We start from the raw sequence: 26924 nt of genomic DNA, 5'->3' as shown, positions 1-26924 counted from the left end.
GACTTTGAAAAAAAAACCCACAAATTCATTGGGCACTGCTGTGGGCAGCCCCAAGGACGTCGCCCGCCAACGAGGAGGGGGCCTCGCGGGGCCGGAAGCGAGGAATGGGGACCAAGATGGCAGACCTCGAGTCCCCTCAGAAACTGTCAGGGGTGCCTCCGCAGCCTGACGGGGTGGGAGGAGGCAGCAGCTCCGAAATCTCCACCGAGCTCATTCGCTCGCTGACCGAGCTGCAGGAGCTGGAGGCTGTGTACGAACGGCTCTGCGGCGAGGAGGTGGGGGGGCTGAGCTTCTTTTTCCAGGAGGATGCAGGGGCAGTGGGCCTAGGAGCCGTTAGTCTTGGGAAATCCGGGCTGTGGGAAGTTCTCTTCTTGCCTAGGAAACAAAAAAGCATCTATTCGAAAAGCAAGCGTGTAGTTGAGCGTAGTTGGGGCGACCTGACATTTCTGTTTACTCAGTCTGATGCCCCCCAAGCATGTTTTCCTGTTACCTAGGAAATCTGCCCCACCCCACCACCCCACCTCTATAGATTTCCCCGCCCTTAATCGCTAGGTTTCTTCGCTAAAGTTAGACTTCCGGGTATGCGCCGACTCGCTTGCTTTTCAAAATAAGAATAAAGGCTCTCTTGCAACGGCTTAGGAATTTGAAAGTTAGGAAATATTTCTACCCCATTATCTCATTTAAGCGAGAGATCCTTGCAAGTAAACGTAGCGTTTTAAGACTTCTTCCTGTGGGAAATGATTTGGGGGTGTTTCAGTTAAATGCAGGGCTTTATAGAAGCTTGAGATTTTAAGACTCATGCACAACTGTGTAATCTTGGACAAGTCACTTCATCTCTTGTACCTACTCCTGCATGGTGTCAGATGAGGGGCGTGGGCTATATTCCTGTCGAAGAGTCCTTGCAGCAGTCTTCACTTTTCCGTGCGACTTGATGATGACAATACATTTTTGAATGCCACTTGGGTTCCTTGCCAGTCAGAAGAAGGATCTAAGCTCTTATCTAAAAGTTTAGTAGCTGTTTCCTAAACCTAACTTTTATTAAGATTGAGCACAAAAGGCAGTTTCAGCCTGGAGCAGGGTGGGCATTGATGTTTTAAAAATTTTCAAATATAATATTAAATTACAGCAACTGTAGCAGTTTCTAATACGTTTTTCAGCAAGATGTTCTTTATAAAGTTTAGTACTAAGCTTGCATTCATTGAGTTAATACTTTGGGGGGAAAATTAAGTCCATCTTACAGACAGGACAATATTAGTTTTGTATTTGTATTTGCTGATTGTCGGGTCAAGTTTTCCTTTGGATCCTACTGGACTGTTTTTCTTTTTGGGGGCTGGGAGGGGGTTGAGTCTTAGTTGCAGCCCGTGCGTTTTCTCTAGTTGTGGCGATTGGGGGCTACTCTTCATTGCGGTACATGGTCTTTTCAGTGCAGTGGCTTCTCTTATTGTGGAGCTTTGGCTCTAGGCATGCGGGCTCAATAGTTGTGGCTAGCAGGCTCTAGAGTGCAGGTTAAGCAGCTGTGGCACACAGGCATATGGCTCCGCAGCATGTGGGATCTTCCCAGGCCAGGGATTGAACCCGTGTCCTCTGCATTTGCGGGCGGATTCTTAACCACTGTGCCACCAGGGAAATCCCCTATTGGACTATTTTAATAGAAATGTATAGCTAATACTAATGGCTGTTGTTGAGCCATACACCACATGCTACGTTAAGCACTTTATATGTGTCATCTTGTTTGGCTCACAGCAGCCATATGGGGTATATATTACTATCCCTGTTTTACAGACGAAGAAACTCAAGCGTGAAAAGGTTACGTTAGTTAAGATAATGCAGTAAATGACTTGGTTGAGAGAATTATATTTATCGCTTCTGGGTACTGACTATACACTAGAAGAGACTTTTTATAACTGCCACTTGAGAAGTTATATTTGTTTAATTGAGCCGTTACATTTTAAATGCCTTCCTGTGTTACGCACTATGCTAATGAAATTGAATAAAAGTTTAGTTCTCCGTTTTTTGTGTTCATCTCCTATATGGAATAAGGTATATATAAGGTAACAATTATTATGTAATATAAGTGCAAAAATGAAGTATTCTTTGTTAAAGTCCTAGGGGAGCTTAGTGAGAGGAAAGAAGACATTTGAAATGGGATTTACCCTTCAGCTAAGTGGTTACATTAGGTAACTCTTAAGGTTCCTTCTGACCATGCTAATGACAGGATGTTTCTCTGTGTTTCAGAAAGTAGTGGAGAGAGAGCTGGATGCTCTTTTAGAGCAGCAAAACACCATTGAAGGTAAAATGGTCACTCTCCACCGGATGGGGTGAGTCTTCCTCTCAGCAGGAGCTATTGTTAATTCCATCAGGGTCCACTGAAGAAAGCATTTTTCCTAACTTTCTGTTATACGACACAAGTTGAGTTTGAATTGAAAAGGAGCATTACCTCCAGGTAAAGTGAATACCTAAGGGTATAGTTAAGTTGTTCTCAAAGTGTCCTTGGACCAGCAGGTATCAACATCATTTGGAAACTTGTTAGAAATGCAAATTTGGGGGCCTCACCCCAAACCTACTACACCAGAAACTCTGGGGGTAGGGCCTTAGAATCTCTAGCTTAACGTGCATACCAAGTGGTTCTGATGTATGGCTCAAGTTTGAGAAGCCCTTTTTTTTACAGATTTTATATATTTTCTAGTCATAAAAATTGCTCTTTGATTTCATCATCCTCTTAGATTGTTGGTTAGTGCATTTTATGCTCACTTAGCAATTGGGAGAATCTGCATTTTAGTTCTTTGTGAGTACCTATTTAGGGGTGTCTTTAGTAGTTACTGAAATTAGTTTACTATTAAGTATAGGTGTGAGTTTTCAATAAAACATTCTTGAGAAAAAGCTGTGAATAGAATGAATGGAGCTAAGAGTTGTAGGGAGGTACAAAAGAAGACAGTCTCCATCTACAAAAAAATTTTTCCATCTCTTCTACTGTCTGCCTCTGTGGATATGTGTGCTGATAATGTGTGTCTCCAGTCCCAGCCTGCAGTTGATTGAAGGAGATGCAAAGCAGTTGGCTGGAATGATCACCTTTACCTGCAACCTGGCTGAGAATGTGTCCAGCAAAGTCCGTCAGCTTGACCTGGCCAAGGTAATCCCATTGAGCTTTTGAGATTTGAGTTAGTAAAGGGCAGTAGAGAAGCTACCACATTAGAAATTAGAGCAGCGCCATCCAATAGAAAGCTAATGCAAGATATCAAAACCAGACAAAGATATCATAAAAAAACTCCAGACCAACAGCTGTTATGAATATAGACATACAAATCCTCAAAAACACTAGCAAATCAAATCCAAAGACTATACGACCAAGTGGGATTTATCTTAGGCATGCTAGGTTGGTTTAGCCACTGAAAATCAATTAATGTAATACACCATACCAAGAGAATAAAGTAGGAAAACCACATGATCATCTCAGAGACTCAAAAAAAGTCTTTGACAAAATTCAACACCCCTTTTGATAAAAACACTCAGCAAACTTGGAATAGAAGAAACTTTCTCAACTTGATAAAGGGCATCTATGAAAAACCCACAGCTAATATCATACTTATTGGTGAAAGACTGGGTGCTTCTCCCCAAGATCAGGAACAAAACAAGGATGTTAGCTCTTGCTGCTTCTCTTCAACATTGTACTGGAAGTTCTAGCCAGTTGGGCAAGAAATTGAAATAAAAGTCATTCAGATTGGAAAAGAAGAAATCTAATATGAACCCCACATGTGATTTAAAATTTCCCAGTGACAATTTTTAAAAAGCAAAACAGAAATAAGTGAAAATTTTAATAATTTAAAAATAACATTTGTGGACTTCCCTGGCGGTCCAGTGGTTAGGACTCTGAGCTGCCAGTGCAGGGGGTGCAGGTTTGATCCCTGGTTGGGGAACTAAGATCCTACATGCCGTATGGTGTGGCCAAAAGATTAAAATAAAATAAAATATAAATAAATAAGTAAATAATAAAAGTAATATTTGTTTAACCCATTATATCGGAAATTACTATAAAATGGTGTTAATGAGATGTTTTACCCTATTTTGTGCTAACTCTTTGAAATCCAGTGTGTATTTTACACATATACATCTTAATTTGGACTAGTCATATTTCTTTCCTTTCTTTTTTTATAAAGATACATTTTATTCCCGTATTTGTACCTCTTTTTTTTGAAGTTTTTATTTTATTTTTTTAATAAACTTTTTTTTATTGCATTGGGTCTTTGTTGTAGTGTAGACTTTCTCTAGTTGCAGAGAGTGGGGGCTACTCTTCGTTGCAGTGCTCGGGCTTCTCAGTGCAGTGGCTTCTCTTGTTGTGGAGCATGGGCTCTAGGCATGCAGGCTTCAGTAGTTGCAGTGTGTGGGCTCAATAGTTGTGGCTCGCGGGGTCTAGAGCACAAGCTCGATAGTTGTGGCACATAGGCTTAGTTGCTCCACGGCATGTGGGATTTTCCTGGACCAGGGATTGAACCCATGTCCCCTGCATTGGCAGGCGGATTCTTAACCACTGCACCACCAGGGAAGTCCCTAAGTTTTTACTTTTATTTTATTTTAATTTTTTTTGGCCTCACCGTGCAGCTTGCAGGTTCTTAGTTCTTGACCAGGAATTGAACCTGGCCCACTGCCATGAAAGCACCAAATCCTAACCACTAGATCACCAGAGAACTCCTCATAGACGAGTCACATTTCAAGCACTCAGTAGCCACAGGTGGTTCATGGCTGCTATATTGAACAGCACAGGATCTGGGTTCTTGAACAAGTCAGTCTCAGCCTCAGATTGCCCCTGTGAAATAGCATAACTCTTCCCTATCTATTTGTTCAGATTCTGCCACAATACTTTACCATTATAGCCACACAGCTACAAACTCACATATTAAAGTTTTTTAAAATGTTCTTGCTTCTTTAAGACAAAAATACTTTCCACATATTTCGCATACTTTATTACTTGGTTTACAATGTCAGGTCCCCAAAATGTCAAATACATTTTGATTGTGTTATAAATTTTATAGTATAAGCCAAATATAAATACATTCCTGCTTCCATTAAAATAAATGACCCAGTCAATCAAATAAATGAAAGTGTGTGATACCCATCAGTAGTATTGACTATTGTCAACAAGTTTTGTGAGTGATAGTGGTGGTGTTTTTTTAATTTACCAGTGAAAGCTGAAAAGGACCTCTGGTTAATCAGTTTCAGCCCCTGAAACTCCCTACCTCCTTGAGAGATATTTTTGAAAGAATAGGACATTGTTTCTAAGTACGAAGTCTCTTTGCAGAATCGCCTCTATCAAGCCATTCAGAGAGCTGATGACATCTTGGACCTGAAGTTCTGCATGGATGGAGTTCAGACTGCTTTGAGAAATGAAGATTATGAGCAGGCTGCAGCCCACATTCATCGCTACTTGTGCCTGGACAAGTCAGTCATTGAGCTCAGCCGACAGGGCAAAGAAGGTTGGCATCCCAAACTATTGATTTGTAGTTTAGTTATAAGCATCTGTAATCTAGTTTAAACATCTGTAATTTCTAATTTAGTTATGAGCATCTGTAATCTGAACTAGGCAGTCTCAACCAGCAAAAGGGCATCTGTTAGGAAATTTCCTTGTCTGGTACTAGACCCTGTACAGGTCCTAGGCCATCGCAGGGCAGAGGTTGTTATTTCTATTTTATGGACAAGAAAACTGAAACCACAACTACTGTGCCTTCGACCAGTTGGTTCTTTACATTTGACCATATTGCCTGCTTATAAAATGAAAATTAAATGTTTAGCTTGATATTCTGGGCCTTCCATGATCTCGACCCACTCTGTCTTTCTAGCCTTATTTCACGCTATTCACTCATGCATCCATTCACTGTGCACATATTTATTGAGTTCCTCTATACACCGGATATGTGCTGCTTGCAATGACCTGCAAATACTCTTCATCTTTCTGTTTCTAATCCTCTGCTCATTTCATTCCCCTTGCCTGGAATTTATGTTCCCCTACTGAGGTATCAAAATCCTGCCCACCTTTGAGAGATGGAATATCATCTCTAGGAAGCCTTTTCTGACTGCTTCAACCAGAAATGTGACTTGTGTGCACCTTTCTTATGACACTTATCATACACTGAATTTTATTATAGTTATTTGTGCATAAATCTTATTTCTTTCAGTTGATTGTAACTTCTGTGACAGTAGGATCGTGGCTGATTCATCTCTTAATCATCCATATTGCTACTACAGCATCTTACACAAAGTGCCCAATACATATTTTTGGAATGTGCAGACCAGATGGCGTATACCAGACATAGTACCATTCTTTACATTAATTCTCATTTTCTCCCCATTGTGCAGGCAGTATGATTGATGCCAACCTGAAATTGCTGCAGGAAGCTGAGCAGCGTCTCAAAGCCATTGTCACAGAGAAATTTGCCATTGCCACTAAGGAAGGGGATCTGCCCCAGGTGGAGCGCTTCTTTAAGATCTTCCCACTGCTGGGTTTGCATGAGGAGGGACTAAGCAAGTTCTCAGAATACCTTTGCAAGCAGGTATGGCCCCTGATGGCTTGGCAGGATAAGGGTACAGTTCTCTGCCTACAAATTAGGGCACTGGATGCATCCATTTTCTGCAGATAATTTTTTACGTCTGGATTTGACTCCCCTTTTCTGTGGTATCCTGGCAGGGCTGGATGCATACATTTATTCAGCACCTACCTGTTGTCCATCTAGCGTGTACCAGGCACGGCCTGGACATCTGCTGATGTGCATTTATTTCCAGCATACCAAGTGAAAGTACAGGAAAATTAAAATGCAAATTCTCTAAGTTGAGTCACCCTTTCCAAGCTGTCAACCAGGGACTGGGTTCTTTTAAGAGCATTCAGAGAAGTTGGTTAGTGGTTTTAAGACTTCATAACCAGGCTTGAGTCTCAAAATAAGACTTGGGAGGAAAAAAAAAAAAAACCCAGGCTTGGATCTCAAAAATTGAGATGAAGCAGGTGAGGTCGCTTAAGGTTAAAACTGAAAAAGAAACAGGCTTCGGTTAGTCTCAGCTCGCCTTCCCTGCCAACCTTAGATGGAGAGAAGCAAACATCAGTAGGCATGTGTGCCCAGGGTTGTTGTTATTTTTTAACTATATGTCATAGTGCATCCTGTCCCCACCCCACCCCCAATTCTGTATAATGGAACATTATTTTGCTATTAAGAAAAATGAGATAGTTTCGTACATGCTGATACATTTTACTCTCTAACGTGGTTGGTAAAGTTAAATAACAGTATGTTGTCATTCATGTTTAAAATGAAGGGAGTGGCAGTAAAAATGTATGCTTATTTAAACATAGGATATTTTTGGAATGGTTAACAGTGGTCACCTCTCAAGAGGAGACTTAGGAGACCAAGAGACGTAGGTAAGAGGAAGAACTACTTTTCACCAAACACTCCTCTGTTTCTTTTGAATGTTTGTGTTTTACCCATTCTAAAAATTAATTAACTAAAAGTAAATAAGATATAACTTTATGGTACTTTTTTATCAGCATTTTTTTTATCAGTATTTTGCCATCTGAAACCTGGAAATGGCTTCTACTGTTAATCCCTTAAAAGTCCCTTCCAAGTACCCAGATTCCTTGCCCTGCTCAACAAAGCACCATTAATAATAACTTTGAGTTATACTTTGAAACAATGATTGAAACTTGGGACTCTCTCCCCAGTTTAATGACTGTAGATACTATCAAAAAAAAGGAAAGCATTATTTATACCTCTGAATGGAAGAAGAGTTAACCACTATGTTAAGTTCTTTGTCTTCCCTGAGGCCCAGACAACCCAGAGCCCCCAAGGGACGTTCCTCTGTGCTGTCTAGACTTTCAAGCATCAAGGGAAAAAGAAAGCCAATGGTTGGTCTTTTTGAAAAACTGAGGCTAGCCTTTGGTCTAAGAAATACATGTGGATTTTCTACTTTTTCAGGTGGCCAGTAAAGCTGAGGAGAACCTACTGTTGGTTCTAGGGACAGACATGAGTGATCGAAGAGCTGCAGTCATCTTTGCAGATACACTCACTCTTCTGTTTGAAGGCAAGCCTTTTCCCACTCTCAGGAGACTGGAGACACTTCTAACACCTACATCACTAGCTTTTCTTTTCTCCTCACTAGCCTGATGCCTTTACTTTAATCCTGTGGTTTGGTATGTGTTGTGTTATTGGAGAATTAACTTCCAAATTCAGTGTCTGATTAGCAGAGATTAGTTAGCGTCTCTCAGATGCTTTGATTCTCCCTGGTCCTCGAGACCCAAACTCTGAGAGTGAATTTAACCCAAAAATAAATGACTGGGAAGAGTGATGTTCATTTCCCAAGATGCTCCTGTAGAAATTATCAGTGTAATTTATCAGATACCTGCTGGTTTACCAAGCACTGTACATATTTAACAGATTTGCTTAGCAACTCCGAGCACTGACGAGAACCATTTGTGTTCATTTTGGGAAATAAAATAGCCAAAAAGGGTTGAGTTAGACCCCAGGTCAGTCCTGCATGGAAGAAAGGAGTTTATCTTGTGGGAAGAATATTTGGAATCCAACCCTCTCACTTTCTCCTTTTTAGGAATTGCCCGAATTGTGGAGACCCATCAACCAATAGTGGAAACCTATTATGGCCCAGGGAGACTTTATACCCTGATAAAATATCTGCAGGTGGAATGTGATAAACAGGTGGAAAAGGTGGTAGACAAGTTCATCAAGCAGAGGGACTATCACCAACAGGTAAGCAGGGGAAGCTTATAGGTGATTTAGAAGCAGCATTAGCCAGCGACACTGAATAGAATAAATTGGGGAGGGGAGTGAAAAAAGGTACAGCTAGGAGAAAAATGCCAAATGCAGACTGGCCTTCATTTTGCCTCTCACCAGCTTACTCTGGACTTGAGGTGTTGTCAAGATAATGATGGCCTCAAATACAAGACTGAGAAGGAACTAGAAAGGGCTTCCTAAAAGGAACACAGTAAACATTAGACCACCTCTCGATCACAGAATGTGCAGCAGTGCTTTATAGTGATTTATTGAGAATTTTACTTCTTAAGGTCCTTTTTAGTGTTAAGTAATTTGTCTCAGATTTCTCCTTTGTGCCTTAAGTGCTAAAGGTAACATTTGCTTTTTCAGAACTTCGTTTTTCCATTCCTTTGGGCAGATAAAGTAAGAGTAGGACTTAGAAATAGGAGTGGCCCCATACAATTTTATTTCTAGAACTCTAGGAGACTCTAGATAGTAATCCATTGGAATACCACTAGCATCACTTATAAGTACGATAATAGAGGTTAATATTTAGCATATAAATCAGAAGTAAATCTTTGGCTCCTCATCCTGAGAGACTACTTCTGGCTTGTCTGTTAAACAAACTAAACCTAAACATGCTTATGCTAGAAGTTTGGAGTGATCAGCAAGGGGCAGATAGAAGGAGGGAGGGGAAGAGCATTCTCATTTCTGTGGTATGTTGCAGTTCCGGCATGTCCAGAACAGCTTGATGAGAAATTCTACATCAGAAAAAATAGAACCAAGGTAATAATCCTCTTTTCTTCAGTCCATAGCAGTTTGAATTGGTAATCAGGTGTCATCAGAGACTGCTCTCTTACAACGTGGTTTATGTTTTAAAAATACTCTATCTATGACTTTTTTTAAAATGGAATATAGCATAAAACAAAAGCATATGTATAACATATTTGTGTTTTGTAAAGATTATTACCAATACTTTCCAAGTCCCCAAAGTGACTCTCCACCCCCAAAGGTAACAACTATCCTAGAATTTTTAACTTTCACTTTTTATTAATAAAAGTAACATATGCTTATTAAAAGAAGTTCCAAACATAAAAGTGTATTCATTCAATCAACAAATTTTTACTGAACACATATGTGACAGACACTGGTCCTTGGTACTGGGGATATGTCAGAAAGCAAAGTGAGCAAAACAGATGTAATTCTTTCTTTGTGGCATCTGTGGTCTATAAAGTAGACAAGTAATAATAGCTAACATGTATATAGTGTGTACTATCTGCCAGACATTGTTCTAAGCATTTAACAAATATTAAATCATTTAACCCAGGGTTTCTCAGCCTCTGTACTATTGGCATTTTGGCTGGATAATTTCTTTCTTGTGGAGAACTACCTTTGCATTGTAAAATGTTTAGCAGCATCTCTGGTCTCTACTCACTATATGCTGGTAGCGTGATATCCCCAGACACTGCCAAATGTACCCTGGGAGGTAAAGTCACCCCCAGTTGGAATCACTGTGTTTATTATAGTCCATAAACACTTTTTACAGATGAGGAAGCTGAAGCCTGGAGAGGTTAAGTGACTTGCCCAAGGTTGTTCAACTAGAAAGTGGCAGAGCCAGGAATAGAATCCAAGCAGTTTGAGTCTAGAGCTGGTGCTGTTAACTATTATAATATACTAAGCATAGAGTAAGGGAAGCATGTAATAAAGGGATGTAACCTAAGCTGATGAAGTTCAAGGAAAAAAATCCTGAGGAAATGACTTTAGATCTGAGAGTTTAAGGGTAAATAGGGGGACTTCCCTGGTGGTCCAGTGGTTGACACCACACTCCCAATGCAGGAGGCACGGGTTCCATCCCTGATCAGGGAAATAAGATCCCATGTGCCGCACGGCATGGAAGGAGTAAACAGGAATAAGAGGTGAAGTGTGGGGCTTCCTGGGTGGCGCAGTGGTTAAGAATCTGCCTGCCAACACAGGGGACACTGCTTTGAGCCCTGGTCCGGGAAGATCCCACGTGCCTCGGAGCAGCTAAGCCCGTGTGCCACAACTACTGAACCTGTGCTCTAGAGCCTTCGAGCCACAACTACTGAGCCTGTGTGCTGCAACTACTGAAGCCTGTGCACCAGAACCCATGCTCCACAACAAGAGAAGCCAAGCGAATGAGAAGCCCTCACACTGCAACGAAGAGTAGCCCGTGCTTGCCACAACTAGAGAAAGCCCCATGCACAACAACTAAGAACCCAACGCAGCCATAAATAAATAAATAAATAAGGGGGGTGGGGAAAGAGGTGAAATATCTTCAAGATAGAGCAGGGAAAGAATGTACAAAGACCCTGTGTATTTGAAAAACCCAAAGAAGGCCAGTATAGCTGAAGTGCAGAGAGTTGGAGAGAGCCGGATGTGAGATAAATCTGGTGAGGTTGTTAGAGTCAGGCTATTCAGTGTCTTGTATCCTAAGAGCTGTGGAAATCGTAAGATTACAATATGACCAGATTTATGTTTTGAAAAGATCTCTTGGACTTCAGTGTGGAAAATGAGTTAATTTTGTCTATAATGTGAGGGAGGGGATCAACTTCATTCTTTGTAATGTGCATATTTGTTATCCCAGCACAATTTGTTGAAAAGACTATTCTTTCTTCATTGAATTGCCTTAGCATTCTTGTTGGAAATCAGTTGACCATAAATGTCAAGATTTCTGGACTCTTAGTGAATCTGTATGTCTATTCTTATGCCAGTAAAACCACACTGTCTTGTTTGCTATAGCTTTGTAGTAAGTTTTAAAATTGGAATGTGTGAGTCCTCCAAATTTATTTTTCCAAGATTGTTTTGGCTATTCATCTGGATAGGTGAATGGATATGGGACACAGTTTAAGGATGTATCCTAAAAAATCCCCCCTCAGCTGCATGAGGAGTTAGGGAAGTGTGATTTCTTTCACATGAAGCATAGATAATTTTTACTCAAACCACTAACAGAAATACATCTCCCAGTCTCTCTTTTTTTTAAACAATCAATTTCTGTTCTGTTTTAAATTTTATTTATTTATTTATCTATCTATTTATTTATTCATTGGCTGCATTGGGTTTCCATTGCTGCACTCGGGCTTTCTCTAGGTGTGGTGAGTGGTGCTGCTCTTGTTGCAGAGCATGGGCTCTAGGCGCGCAGGCTTCAGTAGTTGTGGCTTGCAGGCTCTAGAGCACAGGCTCAGTAGTTGTGGTACACGGGCTTAATAATCCGTGGCACGTGGGATCTTCCCGGCCCAGGGCTCGAACCTGTGTCCCCTGCATTGGCAGGCAGATGCTTTTTTTTTTTTTTAACTTTTTATTTTTTACAATTAACTGCATATATTTAGAGTGTACAGTTTGGTATCCTAATCTCCCAATTCATTCCCCCTCCCAACCCTCCCCGCTTTCCCCACTTGGTATCCATATGTTTGTTCTCTACATATGTGTCTCTATTTCTGCCTTGCAAACCAGTTGATTTGTACCATTTTTCTATAGTCCACATATATGTGTTAATATACAATATTTGTTTTTCTCTTTCTGACTCACTTCACTCTGTATGACAGTCTCTAGGTCCATCCATGCCTCTAAAAATGTCCCAGTTTCATTGCTTTTTACAGCTGAGTAATATTCCATTGTATGTATGTACCACATCTTCTTTATCCATTCATCTGTTGAGGGACATTTAGGTTGCTTCCATGTCCTGGCTGTTGTGAATAGTGGGCAGGCAGATTCTTAACCACTGCGCCTTCAGGGAAGCCCCATCTCCCAGTCTTTTATTTAACCCTGGCAGGATTTTAGAGGGTGAATAATTCAGGTGAAACATGTAAATGGGTTATGTGGTTGACAGCTGTCTCTGATTATAATTGGACCAGCAGAGCCAGGAGGACCATCTGGCAGAGCTGATCCTTCTGGGCCCAGGGGGAGGGGGAGTTTGGGACTATGTTTGCCCTATAGCTCTATCTGAAGAAATCCAGTGTCCTGCTTATTCTTCCCGCTCCATGTGTCTCAGGGAACTGGATCCTATCCTGACTGAGGTTACCCTGATGAATGCCCGAAGTGAGCTGTACTTACGCTTCCTCAGGAAAAGGATCAGCTCAGATTTTGAGGTGGGGGACTCCATGGCCTCAGAAGAAGTAAAACAAGGTAAAAGGCATTCCCCATGTTCTCTGGATGGGTTGGGGTATAGTTGGCTCTGTTTTATAACAGTTAAGTCACAGCTCTTTTAATAAGGAAGTAATTGAGGCTTATTGGTCTCTTGGGGTCGGTGGACAAATTGACTCCCAGAAGGAAATCTAGACTTACCAGATTTTAGACTTGGACTGGGTCTTTGAGGCCATCTAATCATTTTACAGATGAGGAAAGCTAAAGACAAGACTGGTTCAATGATTTTCCTCTGCTCTTTTCCTCAGACCATGCTTCCTCACCAGCTCAGATTTAAGGATTGGTGCTTAAGTAGGTGATATGTGCACATGATAGGTAGAATTTAAAAATACACATAATTTCATGAGGGAACATTAAGGAGTGATAGGAATATTCTAAAACCGGATTGTGGCTATTGTTACAAAACTATAAAGTTACTAAAAAAAAATAATTGAATTGTACATATACATATATAAATTACACCCCATAGTATTGAGGTATAATATTGAGAAAAGAGCATGTAGTATAAAGAGTATACAAGAAGAGTACAATGGTATAAAGAAAGCCTTTCAGTTCCTCCCTCAGCCTCCCAGTTCCTCGTCAGTTTTTCAGGGGATAAATATGTTGAATAAAAAGGTGTGCCATAGGCCTTTTTCACTGACAAATTGACTCTCCAGATTTTTAAGAATACCATTTAATATGCAGTTTATTGTATGTCAATTATATCTCAATAAAAGTTCTTTAAAAAAAAAAGGAATACCGTTTAATACCTGCTGGTTGAGTATATGCAGGATTCCCTGGAGACCTGAAACTGATCCAACATCTGCGGCATTCTTCATTGCTTGTACCAATAATACATGGCAAGGGAATTATTTATATGACCTGGGTGGGCTGGGGTTTTTTGTTTGTTTTTTTGTTTGTTTTCTGGCCATGCTGGGTGGCTTACAGGATCTTCATTCCCCAACCAGGGACCAAACCCATGCCCCTTGCAGTAGAAGCACGGAGTCCTAACCACTGGACTGCCAGGGAGTTCCCTGAATTGATGGGGGTTTGTTTGTTTGTTCATTTGTTTGTTTGTTTTAATTTATTTATTGGCTGCATTGGGTCTTCGTTTCTGCCTGGGCTTTCTCTCGTTGCAGAGAGTGGGGGCTTCTCTTGTTGCAGAGCACAGGCTCTAGGTGCGAGGGCTTCAGTAGTTGTGGCACACAGGCTCAGTAGTTGTGGCACACAGGCTTAGTTGCTCCACAGCATGTGGGATCCTCCCCGATCAGGGCTCAAACGCGTGTCCTGGCATTGGCAGGCAGTGTTTGGTGCTTATTGCTATTAATAATGACCATGTATGTTCAGAGTTGTGCTGTTTAATACAGTAGCCACAAACCACATGTGACTATTTAAATTTAATTAAGATTAAATAAAATTAATACTCCAATAAAGATGTACTAAATAAAGTTAAAAATTCAGTTCCTCAATCATGTTAATCACATTTCAAGTACTTAATAGCAGTACTATATCAGACAACAGATACAGAACATTTCCATCATCACAGAAAATTCTGTTGGACAGCACTGGTTAGAGAATGAAATGTTCTGTACACAATATATTTTAGTGTTTGGCTTTGGAAACTTACATCTTTTGAGTCTTACTAATTACTTCTAAGGAAATAATGGAAAAGAAGTAAAAAGTTCTTTGTACAATAATATCAACTAAAATCTCCAACTACTTAAATTTCCAGTTATCTCTAATAATGGCAGAATGTTTGGAAATAACCCTGATGTCTAAAAACAGACTCTCTACATGATAAGATACTACACAGCCATTAAAAATAAGTAAGCTGGGACTTCCCTGGTGGTGCAGTGGTTAAGAATCTGCCTGCAAATGCAGGGGACATGGGTTCAATCCCTGGTCCAGGAAGATCCCACGTGCCGCAGAGCAACTAAGCCCATGTGCCACAACTACTGAGCCTGCACACCTAGAGCCCATGTTCCGCAACAAGAGAAGCCACTACAGTGAGAAGCCCGCGCACCACAACTCTCTGCAACTAGAGAAAGCCCACACACAGCAACAAAGACCCAATGTAGCCTAAATAAATAAATGAATGAATAAATTTATTTAAAAAAAAGTAAATTGTAGAGATTTTATTTGGCCAGTGAGGTCTGAAAACTCTCTCTCTGGTCATCTGGAACAAGATGGAATCTGACAGATGCAGCTGCAGTGCATAAAAGTAAATTGTAAGGTGATCAAGTAAATTGTACTGAGTAAACATAAATGAACTTTTTAAAAAAGAAAGCTAAAAAGAAAACCTAAGCTTTGTAGAAACATTGAAATATTTGTGATATAATTTTTAAGCAGAATATAAAATTATATCAGTACTGTGATTATTACCATGTAAATTATGTATAGATTTGGAACTGAGACTAGAAAGGGACCTGAAAAAAATGATCTATTTCCCTTGGGGAAGAAGAGTGAGTATTCTTTTCTTGGCTGTCTCCTAGAGCACCAGAAGTGCCTGGACAAACTCCTCAATAACTGCCTACTGAGCTGTACCATGCAGGAGCTAATTGGGCTATATATTACCATGGAGGAATACTTCATGAGGGAGACTGTCAACAAGGTAAGACAGAGAACACATCCCTTGGAAATGGGGTCTAAGAATGGGGTCTTCCTGTTTAAGAAGCCAGATGAAGGGAATGGCCAAGGCATGTCATATCTCTTGGTCCTGCTTTGAGAATACCCTTGCATGCAGACTGAGCGTACTGCTTTGAATGGTTAGAGGGCATCTTTGGAGTGATCAGGCTCTTCATGGACCCAGCTGGGACTTCTTTCCCAAGGATCGCAAAGGAACACCTCAGCCCCTGAGTGAGCCTGCCTGCCTCCCTGGAGGTATGTGGGTAAGGAGCCTTAGGGAAGAAGGGCCTCGCCTGCTGTCTTACATCCCATGTAACAGATGTCCCCAAGGCAAATGCCCTAAATACTTAATTTCCTAACATGGTGATCAGTAGGGAAGTGAGCTGTTTTGGCAAGGAGGAGCCACACCAAGCTGTGACCAGAATAAGCTATGTTGGGTAAAACATGGACAAGGTACAGAAAGGGGAGCAGAGCCAGGGCCTGTTCCCTGTTCCAGAACCATCTAGAACTGTGACATACAGAACTGGGACCCTTACTGGGTGCTTTGCCTTTTGGGTAGGCTGTGGCCCTGGACACCTATGAGAAGGGCCAGTTGACATCCAGCATGGTGGATGATGTCTTCTACATTGTTAAGAAGTGCATTGGGCGGGCTCTTTCGAGCTCCAGCATCGACTGTCTCTGCGCCATGATCAACCTCGCCACCACAGAGCTGGAGTCTGACTTCAGGTACAGCTAATATTCTTTCTGCTTTCTAGGAGGCAAAAAGGTCCTAGTTGTGATTGATTCCTGAGGCCCATTTTGTTTCTTCCTTTTTTTTCTTACGATTGTAGTTCAGCTCTACACAGGATATAAGCTCCTATCCGTAGCACAGCATCCTTGACTCCAGGCAGTTGTACAACAACTAGATATCTTATGGCCAAATCTGTGTTCTCTGGACTAGATTGAAGGAGTTACTGGCCCTCAGACCTACAAAAGAGAACAGGTGGCTCAGATGAAGGCAGTAGTTGGTAATATTAACAATGATAGTTACCATTGCTAGAGGCCAGGCACTGTGCTAATTTCCTGCTCATGTTTGGTCCTAATAGTGAGCCCATGAGGTAGGAACCATTAGCTCTCTTTTGTAGATGAGGAAACTGGGGCTCAGGGAGATCACACATCTCATAAATGGTAGAATATAGAGTCTGACTTTCCAAACCTATTCTCTCAACTCTTGCATGGTACTGTCTTTCACTAAGCTGTAGTGCCTCCTCTTGAATTTGTTGGAGCTCAGTGGCGTTAAGTGAAAGCCTCATAGAGAGTCAAGAATTGGCCAGTCTCCTCTGTGTGTTCTTGTCACATCAGTGCCTTTGAGAGGGTGTTGGCCTCTCATACCTTGGCTGCTCAGGGTCTCCTACGGTGATCTCAAGGACTGGTTATTCCCCAGAAAAGCAGCTCATGCTGCTGGGTCAGGGTAGTGAGCCCTCTGGTGCTGCCGAACTGAGGCCAGGTTGAGTGCTGTCAATTCTCATATGCCATTCTGCCCCCCAGGGACGTTCTGTGTAACAAGCTGCGGATGGGCTTCCCAGCCACCACCTTACAGGACATCCAGCGCGGGGTGACAAGCGCTGTGAACATCATGCACAGCAGCCTCCAGCAGGGCAAATTTGACACTAAAGGCATTGAGAGCACTGACGAGGCCAAGCTGTCCTTCCTGGTAGGTAGCCCCACAGGTTGGGAGTTGGTCAGTATCTCAGAGGTTAAACTATGACCTCTAAGCCACAGTATAACCAGCATTCAACTGGAGACTTTTCCTTCAGTGTCTATGTGGAAGGAAAGCTCCTCCTAGAAGGTTCTAAAACCATTTCTTACCCAGGGACCTATTTCAGAGCAGCCCGAGCCAGGACATGCACTGTTCCCTGCCTGGAGGGCTGGGCGCCTCAGCTCTCCCCCAGAGCTCATTCCAAGAGTACTGCCCAGCTGTTCAGGGGCTCTGCTGAGTATCAAGCTTGGATTACATGTGTGTCAGGCCCCCAGGCTACTTCTCTGAGGACGTCCCACAGCATGGGTGGGGGCTGCTTTTCTAGCACACTTAGGCTTTCAGCTTCCTCAGAAAAGTGACCTTCTTAAAGCCCTACTACCCAGAATGACAGTCTTAGCGGTTATGTGACAGCTGGGGAAGGAGAAGCATGAAAGGATTTACACAGGGTAACAACCAATTTGTGATGAGCCAGAAAGAATGCAGATGAGTCCTGGGCCTGTGATCAGGCCTTTTGGGCACATGCTGTCTGGGCATGTGTGGGTACAGTGCTGTCAGAGGTCATTCTGCTCCACCCCCACATTGGCCAGGCTCTGAGTCGTCTTGGCTGCTGGGGTTCAGAGCCTGAAGGAGACACCCAATGGCAGAGTTCTCAGTCAGCAGTCCACAGATGGGGTCTCTGAACACCCAGGGGTAGGATGCAAAAATGTATACGTGTTTTTTTCTGGAAGCAAGGTCCTTAGCTTTTATCATTCTTAAAGGGGCCTGTAACACCAAAAGAGTTAAGATGTTGCTTTCAGAGACAGAAGCTTAAATGTGCTTGTCCCTATGCAGGGGAGCCCACAGTAATTAGTCCTCAGATGTATCCAATGAAGTCTGTTTAGGAAACCCTACTTCCTCCTTGTCATTGAAAATATTTTCCCTGAGCATGGGTTCTGTCGATTTAGGATGTCATAGTTGTTGCCAAAAAAGAGGATCAACTCCAAGAAATTATTGCCTCTGAAATATGGTGCCTTTGGAGAACTTTGCCAAAATTTCTGGCAACCAGCTTCACATGATCATGAACGGACTTAATTTTTCACTTTGTTTGCATTCTGTTTCATTTGTTATAGAACTTACTTTCATTCTTTGATTTCTCTACTCAGAAATGAGTTCTTGCTACCTACCACATCAAAACTAGACATCTTTGCCTGATAGTTTATTGAAGGCCTCCCAAATCTGATCCATTCTGTCATTCTAGTCCTGTTTTCAATCCCTTGGCTCCACAAGTCCCCAGGAGGGTGGCTGCTGTGTGTTCACACATTCACTGCTCCCATTCAGACAGCTTCATTGTTTGAGGGCCCAGAAGATAAGGCCAACAAGAAAAGGTGATGCTAAATGCTTGGTGACAGTTTTCTAGTTTTCCTGATGCCGAGTACTTAAAATGTCATCACTCCCACTGCAGGGCCTATTTCTTATGTCACCTTGATTCATCTGGCTGTCAAGATGAATTTCCCAACAGTACTGATACATCATTCACCATGAGCTGAGGATAAGCCCAGTGAATCCATGCTTACAAGGACTGTCAGTACAAGGAAACTTTGAAATCAATACCATTTGAACCCAGATCCATTTTTCCTTTGTGACAGATTTTTCGTATGCCCTCAGATGCCTTGGAAACATTTATGTTGTGGCCTTCATCCTTGAGCTGTCATGACAGTGCAGTTATTTCTCTGGAAGCTTGTGATGTTAGTGGCCTTATGCTGTGGCATTCTGATGAAAAGCCTCAAGTCTCATCCATCCACCATGCAAGCGGTCTTAGCAGCACTCTCAGCAGCTTGATCCTTCAGTATTGACTGCAGGACACTGACAAGGGCAGTATTCTTGTGGAAGACAAGAGGGACATCCTAATCTCAGTCCCTGGGGTTTTAAGATTCTTCTTTCTCCCTGAAGTCTTGAGGTTTCTGACTCATCTCTTGAAATATTAGCTCCTCTCTTCCTCACCTCAGCCTTCCTGGCCATGGCCCCAGCACACGAGTTTGGAGGCAATGTGATCTTCTCAAAATCTAATTTCTCCCACATGCAGCCTCTAGATTAGTATGCCCGAACCACAGCTATGCTCATGTGGCATTCACCCGTTTTAAATAATCCTCACTGCCACCCTCTTGTCCAGGACAGCATAGCACCCAAATGCCAGTCTGACTTCACCCATCTCTGCAGCTCCACCTCTTGCCATTTCCCTGCACATGTCTGTGCACTGACTCTCCTGGGATTTTCTGCCACTCTGCATTTGCTTATGTTATCCTTTCTCCAGAAGACAATCATTCACTCACTCATTCATTCAACAAATATTTATTGAGAAGCTTCTATATATCAGGCACTGTTCTAGGTTTTTGAGCTGTGCTGCTCAATTTATGGTGTGGCTATTTAAATTTAACTTTAAAAATCTAGTTCCTGAGTTGCACCAGCCACATTTCAAGTGCTAAGTAGCCACACATGGCTATTGCTACTGTACTAGACAGTTCAGATTTAGAACATTGCCACCATCAAGAAAGTTCTCTTGGACAGTGCTGTGCCAGAGATACAGCTGTAGAGAAGACAGACTAGATCCCTGGCTTCATGGAGGCCTCATTCTAGTGAGACAGGCAAACAAGAAACAAACAAGACAATATCAGATAATCCTAAGTACCATTAAGATACTATGAAACAGGACAGTGGACTAGAGGAGGCCAGTGGGGGTGGAGAAATGTACTCAGCCTTCTCTCCAGAATTATGTTCCAGCCTTTTAAGTTCCTCTCAGTTACCGACTCTGCCATGGAGTTTCCTGGAATACCTCAGACCAAAACACTGTTTCTTTCCTGTAAATGGCCATAGCAGTTTTTACCTTAATTATCACTTTTGTCATGTGCTGCTTTTTATGATTGGTGTTTCTGCACCAAGCTCATAAGGCCATTGAGTTATGAAGGAAGGAGCCCTTGGCCTAGAGTGGGGAGACCTAAATTCTCATCCTGGTTCTAGTGTTGTGGCCTGTCATTCTCTGAATTGCTGTCCTCCCACCCTGCTTTATTTTTCCTCGTGGCATTTATCACTACCTGACATTTATTTATTATCGACTTCCCTTCTGGAATGTAAACTCTGCGAGGGTGTGGATTTTGTCTAACTGCTTTCTTCCAGATACCTAGAACAATGCCTGGCACATAGTGGGCACTTTCCATATTTGCTGAATCAAACGTTGACTGACCTTGGTGAATCATTTCACCTACTTAGGAGTCTTGTTTCTACCTGTGAGCTGGCTTGATAATACAGTTGACTCTTGAACAACACAGGTTTGAACTGCACAGGTCCACTTATATGTGGACTTTTTTCATTGGTAAATACTACAGCACTACACAATTCATAGTTAGTCGAATCTACAGATGCAGATAGGGAGGGCCAAGTATAATTTAATGCTGAATTTTGACTGCACCCCTAACCCCTGCGTTGTTCAAGGGTCAACTATACTTGTTTTGCAGATGGTTTTTGGCAGAGCCAAAGAACTAATGGTTGAGAAAATACCTCATAGGTGGCAGGCTCTCAGGAAGCATTTCTTCAATTAATGCCAGCCTTTGCATCACTGACCCGGGCTTGGAGGTTTGGAGCCCCAGGACCTCTCCCAGACTTGCATGCCTAAACACGGAACAAAAAGACCTGAAACCTTGGGTCACTTCCTCTGAGGTCAGATGGCTTTGCTGCCTCTTCCTGTCAGCCCCAAGAGAAAGGGCGACCCTGATTCACCATTCTGCCTGCTGAGATCTGAAGCCCCTGCCTGATGACAGTGCTCTGGGTGGGCCTTAGCTGCCCTGAGCCTCAGGAATGCAGCTGTCAGCCAGTCTAGCCTTGGAGTGAGTACAAATAACAGTGAGCAGGAAGTCACATTCTTCTATCCTTGCCTCCCAGGTGACCCTAAACAATGTGGAAGTCTGCAGTGAAAACATCTCCACTTTGAAGAAGACACTGGAGGTACAGGGGAAATTACCTATCAGCTTTCAGCAGCTGCAGCCTCCCCAGGCCTCCCTTATGAGTGTGAGCCCTGTGCACTCCTCCTGGTGGAGGACGTGGCATTCCCTGGCAGTGAGCTAGCTCTTTTTCAGAGCACTCAAGGGGATTCATTAGTGATTGATATGGAAGCAGGGCATCTCTGAACTCTGGGAAGAGCTCTGACCCGTGAGTTGGGAGATCAGAATTCAGATTAGCTCTTCCAGCACATACTTGGCATGTGACCTTGGACAAATCCCTTAACTCCCTGAGCCTCAGTTCTCTAATCTATGAAACAAGATACAGATCTCCATGGTGCCCTGCTTTGGGTTTGTTGGGTGGCCTCATTAAAAAGAAAAACCAAAACCCAAAAAACAGGATCGAAAGCACTTTATAAAAGTGATAAAGTCCTCTATAAATTTTGAGATTAAGATGATATGAGGGGAATTCCCTGGCGGTCCAGTGGTTAGGACTCTGTACTTTCACTGCCGAGGGTACGGGTTCCATCCCTGGTTGGGGAACTAAGATCCTGCAAGCCACATGGTGTGGCAAAAAAAAAAAAAAAAACGATGATATAGGGTTCACTTAACCCTGTACAGAGCCAGTTGCTGTTAGGATTGTTTGAAGGAACGCCATATAATATAGTGGAAATTGCTTGGGCTTGGAAATCAGATACCCCTGAGTTCAAGTCTCCACTTGACCACTGACCAGTTGTGTGGCCTGAGGCAAGTTCTCCAACTCCCCTGAGCCTCAGTTTCCTTTTTTGTAAACAGGGGACGGTCTCTGCCCCACAGGTTTGTTGTGAGAATTGAACGAGAATATAAAGCACCTGGTATGTGAGTGGCATGCAGTGGTAGTTGATGATTGTGTTAGTAGTTATACATAACAGCATGGAGCATTGTTAAGTATTAGAAAATGAAGAGCCCAACTCTCCTCACCCCCAAACTCTGCCGCTGGGAGAGGAGGGGAGCCAGAGTCCTGCCTCCCCAGCAGGCACTGATGCCACAAAAGATGCTTGGCTACAGAAGCATGGGGCTCAGCGCTGAGGCTGGTGCTGGGTGTTGGCTTTAGGGCTGGGCGGAAGAGGGCCTAGGAGCAGACGGTTCCTGAGGGGATCCCGGAGAGAGCAGTCAGGTGGGAGTTTACAGTATTACTGGACCAGATTAGGAATTCACCCCAAAGAGACCTTAAAATGGAATAGAAGAAGAGCAACATTCACGAAGTACCAGTAGCATAGTGTCTCTCACGTAGTAAGTGGTCAACAAGGTAGCTGTCATTATTGTTTTTGTCATGGCATGTTAGATTGCATTCCTGACTTTTTCCTTAATGTTAATTAGGCTGTTGGATTTTGAAGCAGATTTTTGGGAAATGGTAGGAATTCAGAACTGAGCCAGCAGAATTAGCCAAGTGAATGAAAAGAAAGGTAGCAAAGAGCTGAAAAAACAATTCCCATAAATCCTCCCCCTTAGGTTTGCATTTCACGTGTATTCTTTCTCAACCCCATAAGCAGTCCTTTGAGATAGGCAGGTCAGGTGTTATGATCTCCATTTAACAGATGAGGTTAAAAGGCTAGTTAAAGATAGTATGGGAGCTGCCAAGGGGACCGAGGACCTCTCCCTGCTAGATCAGTCCCTTTGCAACTCTTCTTCACAGCTGCTCCTACTGTAGCCAAAATAGCACCAATTGTTAGGAGGCTATAGGAAATGCGGGCAGCTTCTGGCAACCCACAGCAGCTTCCTCTGTGATGTTCTCTACAGCCAGGCCTTAGTGTGGGATTAGGAACAGGTGCTCTGGAGCCATAATTCCCAGCTTGAATCCCAGCTTCACAACTTACTGCTGTGTGGCTTTAGGCAAGTTATTAACTTCTCTGTGCCTTAATTTCCTCATCTATTCAGTAGGGATAATAACAGTACCTACTCCATAAGAAAGGTACTTTAATTAATAAAAGTAAAGTGCTTAAAACTGGGCCTGGCACACAGTAAGCACTTAAATCTTAGCTTTGGTCATGACAATATCCCCAGGAAGCCAGAACAAATTATTGCCAAAGCAGAACCTATTACAATAGCTAATGTCTCCTTGGTGCTTACTGCATTCCAAGCACTGGGCTAAGCACTTTGTGCGTCGTCTCATCCAACTCTCACAACCACCATGGCAGCAGGAATGTGTTCCCATTTTATGGACAGGGAAATTAAAGCTCAGAAGCTTTATATCACTTGACCAAGGTCACTCAGCTAATACACGGCTGAGACACAATTTGAAGCCAGGAAGGTCTAACCCTAAAGCTATGAAAAACTTCTGATATTTGTATTTCTTACTCACACCCCCTGACACCAATATCCTCATATTACAAAAAGGGAAGTGGGAGCCAAGTGGCTAGCTACAGGATTGAATCCAGGTTTCCTAAACCCCAGCCAGGGTTCTTGCCTTGGATTGACCAGAGCTGCTCCCAGAGAAGGCTGGAATAGGAGAAATGGCTGGTTGCATGTTGACCTCCTCTTTGCCCTCCCCACACGCCCATGGCCCAGGCGTGCTCAGAGGCCTGATGGCTGGGTGTTCTCCCGTAGAGTGACTGCACCAAGCTGTTCAGCCAAGGCATTGGAGGGGAGCAGGCCCAGGCCAAGTTTGACAGCTGCCTTTCTGACTTGGCTGCCGTGTCCAACAAATTCCGAGACCTCTTGCAGGTAAGTCCCAGGTTAACTGCTGACTGGATCCGTGGCCTATGTCTCACTCTGAGAACATTGTTACTGGCTTATCATGGGCTCCATGCATATAAGGAAATGGGGGTTGGGGGGAGAAGGCATGAGGGAGCAGGCTGCAAGACACTGAACTTATGCAAGTCCCCTGAAGACTAAAGGTTTTTCAGCAGTACAGCTGTCACATTGACAAGCTGGCATCCCAGTCCTCTGGAATCTCCACTTGGCCTCCACAGTGCCTAGAGCCCTCAGAAGGGTGCTTAGAGGAAATGGAACCACGTGGGCACTTAGATCTGATTGGCCTTAGCCAAAGGTGCTGCCTAGTACCAGGCACTCAGAAATCTCTTCTTTTGATTTAATAGACCAACCCCATGGCCTCATCTCTGGCCCTGACCTGAATCAGAATATATCTGGAAAGGAACAGGTTGTTCCTGGACTCTTTGATTAGCATTATCTCTGTTAGACTTCAGACAGGGCCTGTAGAAAAGCCTCAGAGCTGGAAGGATGCCCTGATGGTCAAAGGATGGATGAAGCAGGAGAAAGGGAAGGGATGGGGGCACGTGCCTTCTGTGTCTGATGCATCTCTGCCTTGTCCTACAGGAAGGGCTGACAGAGCTAAACAGCACAGCCATCAAGCCGCAGGTGCAGCCTTGGATCAACACCTTTCTCTCTGTCTCCCACAACATCGAGGAGGTCAGCCTGCCCACAGACAGCCATCAAGCCCAGGCTTACCCCTCATTCCCCGGCCCCCAGCTGGAGAGCAGTAGAGCTGTCTGAACAGACTAGACCTTACATATTTCTCAGGCCCACTTCCCTCACCCTCGAAGGCTAGGTTCCTCCCAGAAACAGGTTGTTCCTGCAGTCAGAGGGCTCTGAAAGACATCTAAAGGGAACTTGCCTTGACCTGACGCATTCTGTTTTATTGAGGCTCTTTTTGCCCCACATCTTATAGACTTGGGAGCTTTTTTTCCTAGCCTGATCTTTTCATTCCTGTGTAACATGAGATGCAAGAGGGAATAAATTGCCTGGAGCTTTACCATATTGCATCGGCCACTGCTGCAGCCCAGGGTCAGAAGTGTGATGCAGAAACAGCAGCAGTTTCTGCCAGCATGGTTTTAAGCTGGTTTTAGGCTGGATGAGTCATAAGCTATAGGAGCTGTTTTCTTAGAGGGGCAGAAGTGGGGTGAGGGTGAATGGTCCTTAGAGATGCCCCTGGTGATCCACCTTGCTTCCTGACAATAGGAAGAATTCAATGACTATGAGGCCAACGACCCTTGGGTACAACAGTTCATCCTTAATCTGGAGCAGCAAATGGCAGAGTTCAAGGTGAGCAGGGGCTCTCGGGACCAGCCTATAGAATTACCCACTTCTGCCCAAATCAGCAGCCTGAGGCTTCTCATTGCAGTCCTGCTGGGAACCCTGGAAGCCCTTCCAAGCCCCAGGCTGTAGAAACACTCCCACAGGAGAAAGACTTCTGTGGAGGCAGAGGGGTGAGGTGGGACTGCCGCTGATGTCTAACCTCTGTGTGCAGGCCGGCCTGTCCCCAGTCATCTGTGACAGCCTGACCAGCCTCATGACCAGCCTTGTTGCAGTTGAGTTGGAGAAAGTGGTGCTGAAGTCCACGTTCAACCGGGTAACGTCAAGGGAGCATAGGCCCCTGCTCTGTTGTTTTCCCTCTAAGGAACACAAGTGTGTTCTCTCTGTATGCTACCCCCAGGGCCTGCATATCTAGGCTCAGTCCTGCCCTGAGGCAGTGGAGTCAACTGAGGCACAATCTGAGGCCCAGCTGGCCTTGCAGCCCAGCACTGAGCAAAACTGGGGGCAGTTCTGCTTGGCCAGAGAGCCAGGCCTTGAACAGTAACCGGGCTCCTGTTCCCTTGCAGCTGGGTGGTCTGCAGTTTGACAAGGAGCTGAGGTCACTCATTGCCTACCTCACCACGGTGACCACCTGGACCATCCGAGACAAGTTTGCCCGGCTCTCCCAGATGGCCACGATCCTTAATCTGGAGCGGGTATGTGGGGCTCCCTTGGCCTAGCCAGGGAAAGGTGACTGGAAAGAGAGGCAGAGACAAAGTTTGAATCTCTGCCACTCCCTCAAAACCCAGTCTCAACCAGTAGCCCAGCCCTGCAGGCCACCTTCTTCCTGGGCATTCCTGCTCTGCCTCTGCTGGGACCCAAGGCCTTCTCTCAGGTTAGCCCCTCCTTGCTGACTTTTTCTGTTCTTCCCTGTAGGTGACAGAGATCCTAGATTACTGGGGCGCCAACTCCGGCCCGTTGACATGGCGCCTCACTCCTGCTGAAGTACGCCAGGTGCTGGCTCTGCGCATAGACTTCCGCAGCGAGGACATCAAGAGGCTACGCCTGTAGCTGCCAGGGTGAGCTCACCTGGCCCATCACACTTAGGGGCCCATTCCCTAAGGGGTCACAGCCCAGACTGTTCCACTGCTGGCAGCAGGGAAACAAGGCCTCGACTCAGTCTGCTCTGTTGTGAGACCCATTGGGGTGCTTTGGGGGACACTCTCTCCCCACCAAGTGAGGTAGATCCCCCTTGGCTCCTAATTAGGTGGGAAAGCCAGGGCAGGCCAGTCTTCTGTATGAGTGGTCATTCTCTTGTCCTTGGACACTGCAGAAATGAGCTGTCTCCCTGCCAGTCCTAAAAGACTTGGGTTTATCTGGGGACCTAAGAAATTAGGTTTACTTCGAGGAGAGGCTGTGATGTTTATGATCACCCTAAATAAAGACACTCCTTGAAGAGATGCAAGTGTGCTGTTTCCAGGAAGGGCTGGATGCTACAGGGCAAGACAGGTCCACCAGTTGCACTCAAAATGTGAAGGCAAAAGCCTAAACCCTCAGCTTCCTCCCACACCCAGAGCAGCACATGGCCACCACCAAGACCCACAGGGTAACAGGTGTCTCATCCAATCCCGGACCTTCATCCCCTCTTGAGCCCTCAGCACCAGAAGCTGGATCATCTCAGGGCCAGTTACCCACAGTGCCAGG

The 26924-nt window shown here is 43.9% G+C and overlaps 1 protein-coding gene across 3 annotated transcripts; it reads left to right on the top strand.

The window, feature by feature from the left end:
• The first annotated feature begins 82 nt into the window (after positions 1–82).
• COG4 (component of oligomeric golgi complex 4) lies at positions 83–26721 on the top strand. 3 transcript variants are annotated; one of them, XM_057711295.1, is made up of 19 exons: positions 83–275; positions 2236–2318; positions 3016–3130; positions 5294–5468; positions 6349–6542; positions 7950–8055; positions 8578–8735; positions 9466–9524; positions 12748–12881; positions 15371–15489; positions 16063–16229; positions 17031–17196; positions 21154–21216; positions 23796–23912; positions 24525–24617; positions 25167–25250; positions 25456–25557; positions 25808–25936; positions 26157–26721. In XM_057711295.1, exons 1-19 carry the CDS (start codon positions 105–107, stop codon positions 26289–26291), a joined length of 2370 nt encoding a protein of 789 aa, XP_057567278.1. In that variant the 5' UTR covers positions 83–104; the 3' UTR covers positions 26292–26721. The 3 variants fall into 3 exon arrangements, with proteins under 3 accessions (XP_057567278.1, XP_057567281.1, XP_057567279.1); XM_057711298.1 differs by having other exon boundaries at positions 114–250; positions 2236–2290; positions 26157–26718; XM_057711296.1 differs by having other exon boundaries at positions 114–250; positions 26157–26718.
• The last annotated feature ends 203 nt before the right edge of the window (positions 26722–26924 follow it).

Source organism: Hippopotamus amphibius, chromosome 16, assembly GCF_030028045.1.
Source record: "Hippopotamus amphibius kiboko isolate mHipAmp2 chromosome 16, mHipAmp2.hap2, whole genome shotgun sequence".
NCBI lineage: Eukaryota > Metazoa > Chordata > Mammalia > Artiodactyla > Hippopotamidae > Hippopotamus > Hippopotamus amphibius.
The sequence above is the reverse complement of the archived record's forward strand: the minus strand, read 5'-3'. Positions and strand labels throughout refer to the sequence as shown.